We start from the raw sequence: 13,937 nt of genomic DNA, 5'->3' as shown, positions 1-13,937 counted from the left end.
TACAGCAGTATCTGGAGGGAAGGGAAAACTCAGAAAATGTACACAATTACAAATAACAAAATGGGTGGCTTTATAAGAGAAGCTGGTAATATATGTCGTATCTGGGCACCAGTCTCTGATTTACACTAACTAAACGAATATTAGGCAATGAATATGAGGTCATTGCCTCAGACGTGCTATAAAATTAGATTAAACTTTAGACTAACACATTTTGTAGATGGTTTAATTAGGTGTGATTGTGAAAAAATGTAATAGTGCCATGTGCCAATATGATTAGAGCAAAGCATAATATGAAACATCACTAATTGTACCTGTAGGGCCATTGTAGTTTTCACAATCACCTCCTCACCTAATAATGTCCTCACAGGCCTTGCAGAAACCAGTGAGAGATGGACCACAGACCCACAATCTCTCTGTAGTAAGTGCAACTGGATCCTTTAACAATTTTATAAATGCCCAAAGGTATGACATGGTCACGGAAAAATCAGTTAAATATAATCATGTGAAATGCCGGTTTTAGGCTGATCGTTGAACTGTCTTATTAGAAACAGAGAAGAAGAATATATGCAGTTATAAATATACCTCTTCATTGTTTGTCATGTTGTGTTTTTAGAAGCAAAAACAGGAGGGACAACATTCAGGGCTGTAAATTAAAGGGACCATACAGAGTTTAAAAATATTACAAGTATTTTCCTCTCCCTACATGTTCCAGCCATGTCCTCATGTGTAGAATGAGCTGAGACCCTTTCACCACAACTGCCTCTAAAATCCTGCACTGTCTCTCAGAAAGCTGTTAATTCGGGTCCGAAGTGCCGTCATGCACGAGCTTAATATAGAAGGTGCAGTTACGCATAAGACCTGAGGTGGCAGTAGTGAGCATAAAATGACTAACTTGCATCTAGCCCCTTTAAAGTTTGATCTGTTTTGTTATTTTGAGTTGGGGGTAGGCGCTCATAAGCTTTTGCTTCAGCCTACTCCTTTTGAGCAAAATGTATGCTCAAATAAATAAATAAAATAATAATAATTTTCAAGTGAGAAAAATACCAGTTACCTGGAACGTATTGAGCCATAAGCCACGCCCCCACAGCTTTATTAAGCTTATATTTTAGATTTACAAAGGGTTATGGTTGGGGTTAAGGTTTGGGCTAAGGTTAGGGTTATGTTGGAAGATAGAAACACGCATCATGTTGTCATAGTGACGATGAACAAATTTGTTGGATACATCAGATCCAACTTTAATTTAAGACCCTGAATGTTGCTCCTCCTGTTCTTGCTTCTAAACATACAACAGGGCGACGTTTTAAAGTTGTAACTTTAGTTTGAGTAAGATAAGCTCCCACAAAATGCACACTGTCGCGCTTTGGGTAGAAAAGTTGAGTCCATTAACCATTTACCATTTCGATATTCTTCTTACTTCCTGCCTGGTGCTGATGTCACTGGTGATGTAGGCAGGAAAAAGGGTCTATTGGGATCAAGCTTTATCATGAGTTATGTAATTCCATTAGAACTCATTTCTTCTCTTCTACGTTCATTTTTGCGTCACAATCTTGAGTAAAGTAATTTGGTTGAATATTGCCATCATTTTGTATATGCTTATTACAATCTTAAAAACAATCAAGATCAATGTTGGGGCACAGAGGAGTGGTCCAGAGCACTCTCTGCTTCATGGCGTGAGCACACACAGCTGAGGACCGGGCACGGACACCCACTTACTGAAATAACTCTAATGGAGGCAGTCATCACCGCACAGGGCAACAGCAGGTTGTCTGACAATCAGAAAATACAGAAAATAGAAAGAAATATGCGCTATGTTTGGCACAATATCCATCAAATAAATAGAATTGGAAAAAATCTATATAAAGCAATGTAGCTACTATACGATACATTTCCATGCAACATTATGGTTTTGTTCAGATCCATTATCTTGGGAGGATGTGTCGTGCGATGCCACCAGCAAAGGACAGTGTGGAGGACATATTTGTGAAGCAGAGGTGATGTCTCGGTGATGGATGCACCATAGACATCTTGGTACTGTTTTGAAGCTTCCTGCTCTGGCTTTCCTCACACTACTGTCAGTACAGACCGTTGCAAGGAGGTAAATTGCATTACTGAGACAGGTATAAATAGTTTGCAGCACTATAAACTACTTACAAGTAAATTTATTTCTCTTTGGCCTTACACGGTGGGTGAGAAGTTTATCTTCCAGAGTTAGTTGTGGCATGTTGGAAGGAAGCTTTCATCTCATACAGTGACAAATGGTATGCCAAAGAGAAATGTGCAATCGGTGTTTTTCAAGGTGGCAGTGCAGTGGCGAAGGAAATACTTGAAAAAATATTGTAATTAATGTGTTTTACTTCAGCTTGATATTATTTTGAGCGGACAATATGGTAAAACATGCTGTTCTGTGGCTTAGAGACAGAGCATTTTCCCTCCAATGAAAAGGCTGGCAGTTCAATCCCAGCTCGTGCTCGTTCATATGGTTGAAAGCCTTTCCTCCAGTGTCTGTGTACACTGGTATTTGAGTTCAAATGGTGTTGTGTGTGAAAATATGTGTCAACAAACAAATTAGCTACAGCTACAAGCCTAAAGTATTCATTAATAGTAATAGTGTGGCTCTAAAGTATTTATTATTATACACTGTACCAAACAAATACATTAATAATACCACAGATTTCATGTGCCAGTGCCACTGCTCACAAAATATACATTCTCACAATGGGTGATGTGAAACTTATTATCAGCTTCTTACTTTATTCAGTTTGAGTTTGAATAGTGGAGAGTAAGGAGTCTCAGTGTGATGTGCCGTCCCAACAATCAAAGGCTTCCCGACAGGAGGACAAAGATGATCTGAGCAGGAACAGGACTCTTGCTGTGACAGAACAGAGGAAGGGACCATGGAGCCATTACACTCTACTGATAGGCCCAGGTAAAAGGCAGTGGACTTCTCTGAATCAGCTGGACACTAACGTCTAAAATATATATATATATATATATATTTATATATATATATATATATATATATATATATATATATATATATATATATATATATATATATATATATATATTTACTCTAGTCAAACACAAACTGTCAATCTAAAACAGATAACAGAGTTGTTCTGCTCAGGTGAGAAATAGCAGGCAGAGGCAGACAACAAATTAAATGTGCTGTCGTAGTTGGAGTAGGGACCATGATGACACACTGGGCTATTAACATTAATCATCATTGGTGGTGTCACACCATATATCATAGATTATTATTTGTGTCTGCATTGCAATTGTAATATAATCTTCCCTAAAAGGACAGAGCTAGTTTGCTGTATACAGTAAGAGTAGACCTATTTTCACAAAGAACCTACCTCGACAAAGAAGCCTAAACCTAATTGCACAAAATTAAGATAAAATCAGGACAATGTTGGTCTGAAGAATGCAAAGCATTGGCAGATTGGATTTCAACAGATTTTCAGCTCAATGTGCAATTGCCCCGATACATCCGGTTACTTTGATGTCATCATGTTCCAGAGATTTTGTCAATGAAGATATAATTATAGGTCAGTTGGCACAGATACTACGATGTTACATAAAAACTAAATATTTTTAGAAAGAGAATTTGTGATGTTGAACACATGTATAATTAAAATGCCCGCTGGGCCATTGTTGATACGTTCATACGAGGATGGAGCCTTAGGAGCACGTCCAATTACTTTCCTTGCGCTTCATGACGGCTTCAGTGGCACACATTAGCATTTAGAAAGGCAGAGATCTACAGGCCTGCTCTCATTTCAGACTCAAGACTGATCTGAAGACTCCTGTAGTCGCACACAATGGCAGAGACAGGATGAGGCGAGATGTTTTCAGGTGAACGTCATATTAATGTTGGACGAACAGGGGACACACAAGGACAGAACTGAACAGCAAGTTTTACCTGCTCAAATCAGTGTAACTGCATTGCTGTCAGATGTGGTTTAGTGATACTTAATTATGCCTTTAATAATCCCTGACATGAACAAGCAGAAGAACATGAATAAATCTATACATTTAGCACATAGAAGTACCTGCATTTAAACATCTTAGGTCCAAACTCATGACATCTTAGACTAAATGTGGCATAAACAAACTATTTAATTAAAACACACCAATAGAATCAGATGATCATAGTAAAATCATATAATCGCTTTAATGTGCGGTGTTGATCTCATTCTCTATAGCAAAAGGCTAACTTAACTATCTGTCCTTTCCTTTCCAATGATGTTGTTAATAATATGTTCAAATTACACTTAATCACTGGCAATTTAGGTCATCTTCAGATGAAACCACACGGCTGCCATCTAACACAGTGATGGCAATTATCCGTTATTTCAGAAGACGTACCATAATGGTTGGCTCTCTTAGTGGCAGCGTGGCCATGTTTCTTGTGATCTTTAGGAACGGTGGGGGAGCTCCTCTTTCTTAAGACCTGTGCTTGGGTTGTTGTTGGACACCTTGAAAACCTGATTAAGAAAATGGATGGTCACTTTCCAGTGTAATTTGGGCAGTATCCTTTATTTTAATTATTTTAATGCATTTTTTATGTTCTGTCACTGGCATTAATTTTGTCCTGTAAGAATGATCACCCTTATTCATTAGGTGACTCACACAAAGATTCAAGTAGGCTACTCGTGGTCTGGTGTATGAAATGGTTTACTAGGATTTTCCATGGATATTATGTTTCGAATATATGAGTCATTGTGCAGCACGATAGTTTTATTCCCCTATAGCGAGACGAAAATAAAAAAGTCATGTAAGTCAGCAGCACACTGTCATAGACTTACGTGATAAATACAGAACCAGAAAAAAGTACTTTGAATGACCTTTAACAGGAACACGGCGGATGAAGTTACTTTTAACCACTGTGATCAACTGAGTTTAGTTAGTGACTGCTGTCGTTCTGACACCATGTCGAAATGAGTGAGGAGATTTGACTTGAGTTTAGTATAGTTTTAAGAGAACTTTTAAGAGCGGTTTTACATCATGATAGCCTCTAGTGAACCAGCAGGTGGAGCATGTGCAGTGGCAAGTACGGCATTAGATGTAGTCAAGGATCTATTGTAGTAGGTACACACATCAGATCAATGATTTACAACTGCTGCTTGCTTCTTTTTCTTTCTTCTTCTTCTTCTTTTTTTTTCTTTCTTTTTTTTTTTTACAAATGTGCAGTGTCCTACAGAACAGGGGTCACCAAAAATTGACATGCACAACTGGCACCCCATTACATAAAGTTATTCCCTCTTATGCTACTTTAGGGCAGAAAAAACATTTTGAAATCAAGTTAACCTCTTAATCCCCGCCTTAACCGAGCGATTCTCGACTGGAGAGTTTACAGCCCATAAGGCCTGTGTAATGCCTGACTTGAAAGCTGAGACCTACAAAACTGTTTTTTTTTTTTTTTGTCGTCCATCCATCCATCCATCCATTTTCTTTCGCGTTATCCGGGGCCGGGTCGCGGGGGCAGCAGTCTCAGCAGAGATGCCCAAACTTCCCGATCCACACACACCTGAAGCTGTTCTGGGGGGACCCCGAGGCGACACCAGGCCAGCTCGGAGACATAGTCCCACCACCGTGTCCTGGGTCTTCCACGAGGCCTTGTCCCACTAGGACATGCCTGGAACACCTCCCGCGGGAGGCGACCAGGAGGCATCCGGAACAGATGCCCGAGCCACCTCAGCTGGCTCCTTTCGACGTGAAGGAGCAGCGACTCTACTCCGAGCTCCTCCCGGGTAACTGAGCTCCTCACCCGATCTCGAAGGGTGCGCCCAGACACCCTGCGAAGGAAACTCATTTCGGCCGCTTGTATTCGCGATCTTGTCCTTTCGGTCATTACCCAAATCTCAAATCTTTTTTTGTCGTATTCTTGATATTTTTTGTTGCTTTTTTGTCAAGTTTTTGTTCCTATTTTGTCTTCTTTTTTTTTCTTTTTTCTGTCATATTTTTGGCACGTTTTTGTACTTTATTTTTTGTTATATTTTTGTAATTTTTTGTTATGTTTTTGTCACTTTTTGGCACGTTTTCATCCTTGTCTACGTCTTGTTTTTGTCACTATTTTAACACTTTTTTCAAGAAGCTTTTAGATTTGGGTAAGGCCGAATGGGAGAAAATTAGCTTGGTTCAGGTGGGGGGCTAAGAGGTTAATATGAAGGATTTAAACAGTTTATTTTGGATACTTAAAACGATTTCACAAATTATATGCCATTTTACACAAAAAGATATAGGCCTACTTCAAACTGGGGACCCCCTCACAAGGCCTTGCGACCGCCCCAAGGGGTCTGTTTGTGTTACACATTTTACACTAACAATCTCGTGGAGCAGATATTCAGATATTTCAATTAGTTTGAAAAATTAACGAGACGCAGCTAGACTATGTCCCTTTGGGAACCACTGCTACAGTACATTATGGAAAAGCTCGGTAAAAACAAGAAAAATGAATGCAAATAAATAAATGCTATAAATGCAAATATCAGGATTGTTATTGTGTATATATATATGATAATATAGTTACCTGTTACCCGCAAAAACAAGCTTTTGGTGTCATGTGTTGGAGGTCCAGTTATTCGTTATTCACCACCCGCCGCTAGAGGGCAGTGCAGCGACATTCAAAACTCCACGAAGGAGTCACGAGGAGACTTCCGGTTGATCCCTCCTCACAAGAGCATCCTGTGCATCCTTTATACACCAACACTCGTGGAGCCGATATTCAGATATTTACATTAGTTAGAACAATGAACTACTCCGACTACGACTCTGACGGGTACTCGTCCAACGAAGACGTAGACTATGTCCCTTCAGGTAGTGTGATCTGTTTACCGTTTTGATAAGAGAAGCCACCAGCTAGAGAGCCATTGTTGTGCTGCACTTTTTACTTGGCAAATACTTAGTTATGACCATTTACTGTATTGGCACATGTCACAATGGGGTAGTAAAACACGAGTCGTCGGTGTTAGCTACACAGCAGTATAGAACGTGAGGACATGGGGGCTGTATTATGCATGTCCCTATATGTGTTTGTTGTTAGTGGGAATAATAGTAAAAATGAAAACACAGTATGAAAAAATACAATGGCACACACCTGACAGTGGCTGCATTGAAAAATGTAATACAACCAAACAAATTTCTTTGTGCGTAGATGGAAGTCTTAGTGAAGATGACATCAATGAATGTGAAAAAGAGGATCCCTTGCACGAGAATGACGATGTGCCACATCTTGGTAATGTTCACACGGGCAAAAAGAAAAAGAAAGATAAATCTCTGAGGTGAGTGAATAGATTATGTTTTCCTTTATAACAAGGATGTTGTCACTTTAAACACGTGTGATTTTGGCCTGTCTTGTATGTTTTGATTTGGTTTGCTGCTACATTTCGTCTTTGTATGGACAGTCCTTTCTCTAACACAATGTTCTCTTGTGATCATACAGCAGAAAGAGGAAGAAGGGGGTTTTGAAGGTGGAAGATGCTGAAGAGAACAATGGCAAAGACAAAGTTGAAGCAGATGATCAACCCCAGGAGGAGGCCACATCCAGTACGCTGCACCGGGAGCGCGATGATATCAAACAGAAGAAAAAGTCAGACGACCTCTGGGCCAGTTTTCTGTCTGATGTTGGTTCCAGGCCAAAAACAAGCACAGATGCCTCAGACTCTAGTTCTACACCTACGGTAATATGTGCACTGGACGTGGATATCTAACTTGTTTGAACTTGAACATTATAATATATGAAACAATTCTATTCGGGTCCAATACTGATAATGATGGGGCCGATATATAGGCCAATATTAATTTAATTTGATGTCATTTCTCTCAACTAGCCTATAGTTAAAAAAAAAAATCATTATTATAGTAAAGGTTTCAACCATGGAAATATATAGTTCACATAGTTCACAGGTAAGTTCTTTTGTTATTGCGCCAGTGTTGGGGAGAATACTTTGAAATTGTATTTAGTTACAGAATACAGCCTACTTATCTTAAAATGTATTTAGTAACCAGTAATCAGAGTATTCTGAATACTTAGAATACGGTCACAGTGATTTGCATTCTATTCATGCATTAAAGGGGCGGATGGTTAAAAACATGCAGCTACACTTATTACATCGCCCTGTTACAAACTTATTTCCCACTAATTCAGAATGCATGAAAGCACTTGGCACAGGCCCACAGCCCAAATAGCATAGAGCTATGAATATACTTGTGAATATAAAACTGAACTTTTATTATGAATTAACTGCAATGTATTCCTTTGATATTAGGAAAGTAACTGTGTTCTGAATACCTTCAAATGAGAGAGTAACTTTACAAGAATACAGTTACTCAAAATGTATTCAGTTACTCCCCAACACTAGCACTAGGGTACAACACATTTTGCTGTGCTGTATTGTGAACTAGATCTTCTTGGCTTTAAAGGCCATTTTATTCTAGTGTTTGCTTCAAACAAATTTTAATATTTTCTTCTTTCTTTTTTTTCTTTTTGAAGAGTGACACAAAGACCTCAGCAGTAACGACTACTCCCAAAACCGAGACAAAACCATCTGAAACTTCAAAAGTGACCATAACAAAGGTGTTTGATTTTGCTGGAGAAGAAGTCAGGTATTTAATTGTATTATTATCGGCAGCATGTTCTTTATTTTTAGCAAAGAAATGTAAGAACTTGTATCACTTCTTTTAAGCCAGGAGGTGGCGCCAAAGATGTAAGAGAAAAACTCTTTTTAAGTAAATAGTGATTTGTCAGTGTGTGTGATAAGCCTTCTGTCACTTCAAGGCTTTCCTGGCAAATGTCTTGTAATTCAGAGCTTCAAATCTGCTTCATTCTGTTTGAACCCTGACCTCTTATTGCGAGTCATAAACATAACTGAAGCCCTAACACAATCAAAGTGATGTGCGAGTTTCAGGTGTGGCATTTTCATTATTTGCACAAACAACCTGATATTGATGTTTGAATGATCACATCAATCATAGGCCAATAAATATATATATTTTTTTTTTAATTTCATTCAGCCAGAGCTACTTTAGTCAACTGTAGATTGCACTCCACACGTTTTCACAACCAGGCGCAGAAAACTTGCCCCATATGAACGCTGGTAAATGGGAAAACGGGGGAAATGCAGCACATTTACTCATCACTTATGGTTTACATCACCAGAGTAAGGACTAGAAAACATCGTAGTCCAGCTTTATAATATAATGTGGAATGTAAACAGATCATCATGTAAAATATAATAAGGTGATCGGAAATACTGTTTTACAAGCACATTTATGGAGGCACAACCAAGTGGAGGCACAACACATAAGAACAGGTGGTCTGATTCTGCAGTAGTCTATGCTGAGTTCTTTTTTTTTTTTTTTAAGTCATTGGTGAAAATGGGAATATAAGCCCTAAAAACTTGACTTTGAAGAAGTTGCCTGAATTCAGATGACATTTGAAATGGAACCGAAAAGTGTAGTAACTATTGCGTTGGTGCCCTGTGACTAAGCTCTGAATGAAGCCGCGGGGGTGGTGCAGTGACGAGTGAGTCTCTTGACAGTGGTCAGAGTTAAAAGTGTAGGATGTTTTCAAACCCACACTTGGTTGTGCCTCTTACTGCCTCAGCACTCTCAATATATTACATTCATTCAAGTTAATTACACGCTCAACATTGTGTATGAACTGTGGCATTGTGGCACTCGGTATATCCACAGACCCATCTTCATATTTACTGTCTGGATTTTTATTGGCTGCAAAAACAAAAAAAAACCTCACGTAAGAGCCCAATTTAAAACTGTGATATACTTGGCCTGTGAGATATGCTTCTTTCTGAGACCACACTTGCCCTTTTAAAAAAGCACACTCACCATCCCATCATCCATGCAGTAATTATGGCTGAATATGATTAGCACAGATAACAGGGACAGCGTCTGAGCGGTGCTATGATGGATGCCACCAGTAAAGTGTCCTCTTCCCAAAGGATACAGCTGTTATTTTGTGAAGCCACAGAGTCTCCGTGACCGCCACACTAAAACATTTTTACTCACTCTTGTAATCACGGCCGACTCCAAGACTCAATACGGTAAACAACTGACCATATTCTGCCATTAAATTCAAACCTGAATACTTTGTGTCAGTCCACAGCTTTGATATGATGAAAACTTACTATTTCTAATGCCAAATGAATATGCAAACCACTGCATGTTAGAAAGCAGATGGATTTGTGTGTTGAGCTGCAAAGAATCAGTCCACTATTACTGTGTTTTTTTTTTGTCTACCAGAGCCATGTTTATTTTTTTGTTCAGGGTGAAGAAAGAGGTGGCAGCTGACTCCAAAGAAGCCAAGAGTTTCTTGAAGAGTCAGAGCTCTGCAAAGGAGAGTGAAGAAACAGAGGAAGAGAACTCTTCACTCAACTCGTCTTTTGCTCCTGCCTCAGGGTACACAAACCACACGGTTTTGAAATGCTGTAATGTCTTCTACTGTTGCACTCTTATGAAGCAAGCTGATATTGCACATTTTAGTCCTTTTATCCAATTGTATTTGCCTTGTCTTGTTTATTTAACCTACAATTGGGTTAATGTGCCCCTGGGCTCCAAACAAAATGACAGTATCTTGAAAACATGCCAGGAATCCTCATATTGTGTATAAAGAAGAGCGTGTTTGTGTTTTTTCCTCTGCATTGTACAGTTGAGTTCTATTCTTGTGACTGCAAATAGTTGAGGAATGTGCATATCTGGCCTCAAAATCCCTTAACAGGATAAAGGAAGTCATCTTCTCTCAGACAGGAAGCACAGTACGTCCACAAACCATTTCCTATTCATCACAATGGACAAGAGCGAGAGGCTGAGAGAGGGAGTTGTCCTTGCAAGAGATAACGCTGTGCACTTCTATCAGCGCTAATCTTTCCCATCTCTGAACTGTACCAAAGCGGTACGATACAACTGCCCTGAAATGCCAACAAATGGCAAAATCTTAGCTTCTTTTAATGTGGGATTTGTTGTGTACAGAATGTGACACAGAGGAAGTCTCAGGGTTACAGAGTGACACAGGTCAGCGCGCACAAACACAACCGCTGAAATAACAACATTTTTGCATAAAGAACGTGAGAGCCCTTAGTGGAGACATTACAAAAATGTTGTTCTGCTTAGTTTAGGCAGGCTGAACATTGAACTAGTGGTTCTCAATTTTTTTGATACCAAGTACCACCTCTTAAAGACTTTGATTCAAGTACCACCAGACCTCGATGTAGCTCAACCAGGTCTATAAATGGTCAAAAAAAAATAGACCTAAATTGGAATAAATGTTGCCTAAACTGGATGTAAAGTTTAAACCAAGACATTTTTCTCTAATTAAAGTGTCCAAGTATAAAATTGATTACCCTGAGTACCACCTGAAGAAGCCACAGTAACTCCAGTGGGGCAAGTACCACAGTTTAAGAACTACTGGCCTGTACAGTCACTTTCAATGCTTTATTGGTGATTTTTTTTATTTTTATTTTATTTTAGATGGGACAGTGCATATTAATTAACATGAGTCCTCAAAGTCCACATGTAAATATGCCAGAGTTAGCCACAATGGCTAATTTTCATCTGTAGTCCCAGGGTAACTTCAAACTCGCACTGAAGAGTTCTTATCTAAAGGGTTTATATTAGGGCTGCTCAATTTTAAGTGTTCGGTAATATTGCAATTATAAGATTGACAATTTGTGTTTTTTAACCATGATTCTGTCCGCCGTACTCTCCATATTTTAAACATGTCGAGGAAACCGTTACATTTGAGGAAATGCTGTATGAAATATGAATTTCTATCAAAAATCTCATGCATTTCAGAAGTGGTCTGATCTATAAATGAAAGAAAACCACATGAAGCGAGAATGTTTTATTATTTGTAAGGGTTAGTGCACTGCCTAAATAACCGCAGTCGTTGGTTTGATAATTGCAACCATTTGAACTCCTATTTGATTTGATTGCAGTTACTGTAATTGTTCATCCATTGTGGCTTATTACTACTTATGAACACACACTGTTATGCCAGAACATTACATGAGCTTTCTAATTTATTCTTCAAACACTCTAAAAGAGCCAATATGTTAGATATTGATATTGACAGTCAACTCTGACATTACAGTGACATTTCATTTGTAAAATTTGACTTTTCTTCTAATTGGTGGACATTTATGTGTTTTGTTAGCGGTGTTAAGCGACCAGCAGGTTTATCAGGAATTCTTGGTCGCTTTGGGGGTAAGAAACAGAAGATGAGTACGCTGGAGAAGTCTAAGATGGACTGGGACGCTTTTAAATCGGAGGAGGGCATCAGCGAAGAACTGGCCATCCACAACAGAGGCCGAGAGGGGTAAGACTGTCATCCTGTGTGCTTCTAACAGGGCACCCACCAGTGGCACGTTTATCACCAGTTATAATGGGCTAAAACTGATGACCCCTAAATATTCAGAGTGGGGGAAATGCATAATTCAGATTCAGCACTGTGAGTATAAGAAGAGTAGTGAAACAGGGATGAGCAGATGGAAGAGGGGCTGCCCAGGGGAAATAACACCAGCCTGTTGGCTTCATTGTCATTCAGTGCTCCACATGCAATTTCTACAGGCTCATAGGCCACCACATATAATGTACTGTATCTCACAGCTTAACCAACAGGTTGTAACGACATGGTAAATGCTTCAATGCTGAGAGGTTGGGGTAAGGTAAAGAAAGCCATTTTAATTAATTCACATAGTAACGTTTTGAAGAAGAGTGCTGTTTATTTACAGACACGGCAAAATATATGGTAACGACCACTCACAGTTGTATTAAAAGAGATATGATTGACTCAAGATGTTGATTTATATTCCTCAGCTTATTTATGTTAAGACTTATAGGTTAAGCCTGTCCAAGCAAATGTGGTGTCTTGAATGAATAAAGCCTGGACAAAGTTACCAAATATTTATAATACTGAAAAGCAGAAACTATTCACTCTTTAAACACCTCTGCTCGCATTTCATTGTCCTGAAGGCATCATTTTTTCATATATCGAATGAACACAAAGTGACTCAACCCCTTAATGCCTTGATGTGTGCATTCTTTGTAGTTTTGGAGAATCTATAAATATAACGAAAGCATCACTAATGTCGTGCTTGTGCTTCATGTAGGTATGTGGAGCGGAAGAACTTCTTGGAGCGCGTTGACCACCGACAATTCGAGAGAGAAAAAACGGTGCGGCTGAACAACATGAAACAATGACACGGACTGAGATGAGCACATCAGAGCAGCAGACACTGGTTCCTCTCACTTTGTAACTCCTGGATCTTTACTGTCCCCTATGACGCTCTCAGCTGCAGCTACAACCAGGAGGAGTTGAACATAACACATCTTTTAACAGATCGTTCCTGTATCAACACAAATACACTCTACCAGGGATCGGACTCACAGTTGTTTGTATATTTGATTGACTTTGAGCGTTGGAATCAAACTATGAGCAAGTCCTCATTTGTAAAAAAACAATATGCACATTCTTCTCTTTTGATACACTGCAACGTGAGTGTGCACACAACCTGGTTTTACTGTAAAAAGAAGTATACTTTGTGCTTGCTTCTGTTTGTCTGCTAATCATGTGCAACAGTTTGTATTGTCTTTGCTGTGCATTTTTTGAAGTAGTTTTTGAAGTCCGAATGTGTTTATTTATGTGCATCTTATTATAATTGCATTTTTACTGCATGAGCCTGTATCAATCCACTCAACTTGATAGAGGCTCATGCTCTGTCAGCAGCTGACGTTACTGGTAAAAAAAAACAAAAAACTGCAACCTAGCACCATCTGGTTGTTGGGTATTGATAAACTGTTGAAGCATGCTCAGTTGTTTCACTTTTCATGCTTTAGTAGAAGCTATGACAAGTACTGCATTCTTTTTATATTTTCAAAGATATGTCTGCAGATAAAAATGTGTATTCTCTTTAACC

The 13,937-nt window shown here is 39.0% G+C and overlaps 1 protein-coding gene across 2 annotated transcripts; it reads left to right on the top strand.

The window, feature by feature from the left end:
* Positions 1-6,705: 6,705 nt before the first annotated feature.
* On the top strand, positions 6,706-13,929 carry cfdp1 (craniofacial development protein 1). 2 transcript variants are annotated; one of them, XM_079567373.1, is made up of 7 exons: positions 6,706-6,822; positions 7,160-7,286; positions 7,451-7,685; positions 8,498-8,610; positions 10,291-10,422; positions 12,176-12,337; positions 13,131-13,929. In XM_079567373.1, exons 1-7 carry the CDS (start codon positions 6,756-6,758, stop codon positions 13,219-13,221), a joined length of 927 nt encoding a protein of 308 aa, XP_079423499.1. In that variant the 5' UTR covers positions 6,706-6,755; the 3' UTR covers positions 13,222-13,929. The 2 variants fall into 2 exon arrangements, with proteins under 2 accessions (XP_079423499.1, XP_079423498.1); XM_079567372.1 differs by having other exon boundaries at positions 7,448-7,685; positions 13,131-13,922.
* The last annotated feature ends 8 nt before the right edge of the window (positions 13,930-13,937 follow it).

This window comes from Gobius niger, assembly GCF_951799975.1.
Source record: "Gobius niger genome assembly, chromosome: 12".
Taxonomy (NCBI): domain Eukaryota; kingdom Metazoa; phylum Chordata; class Actinopteri; order Gobiiformes; family Gobiidae; genus Gobius; species Gobius niger.
Note: the sequence above shows the minus strand (reverse complement) of the source record. Positions and strands in the feature narration are given on the sequence as shown.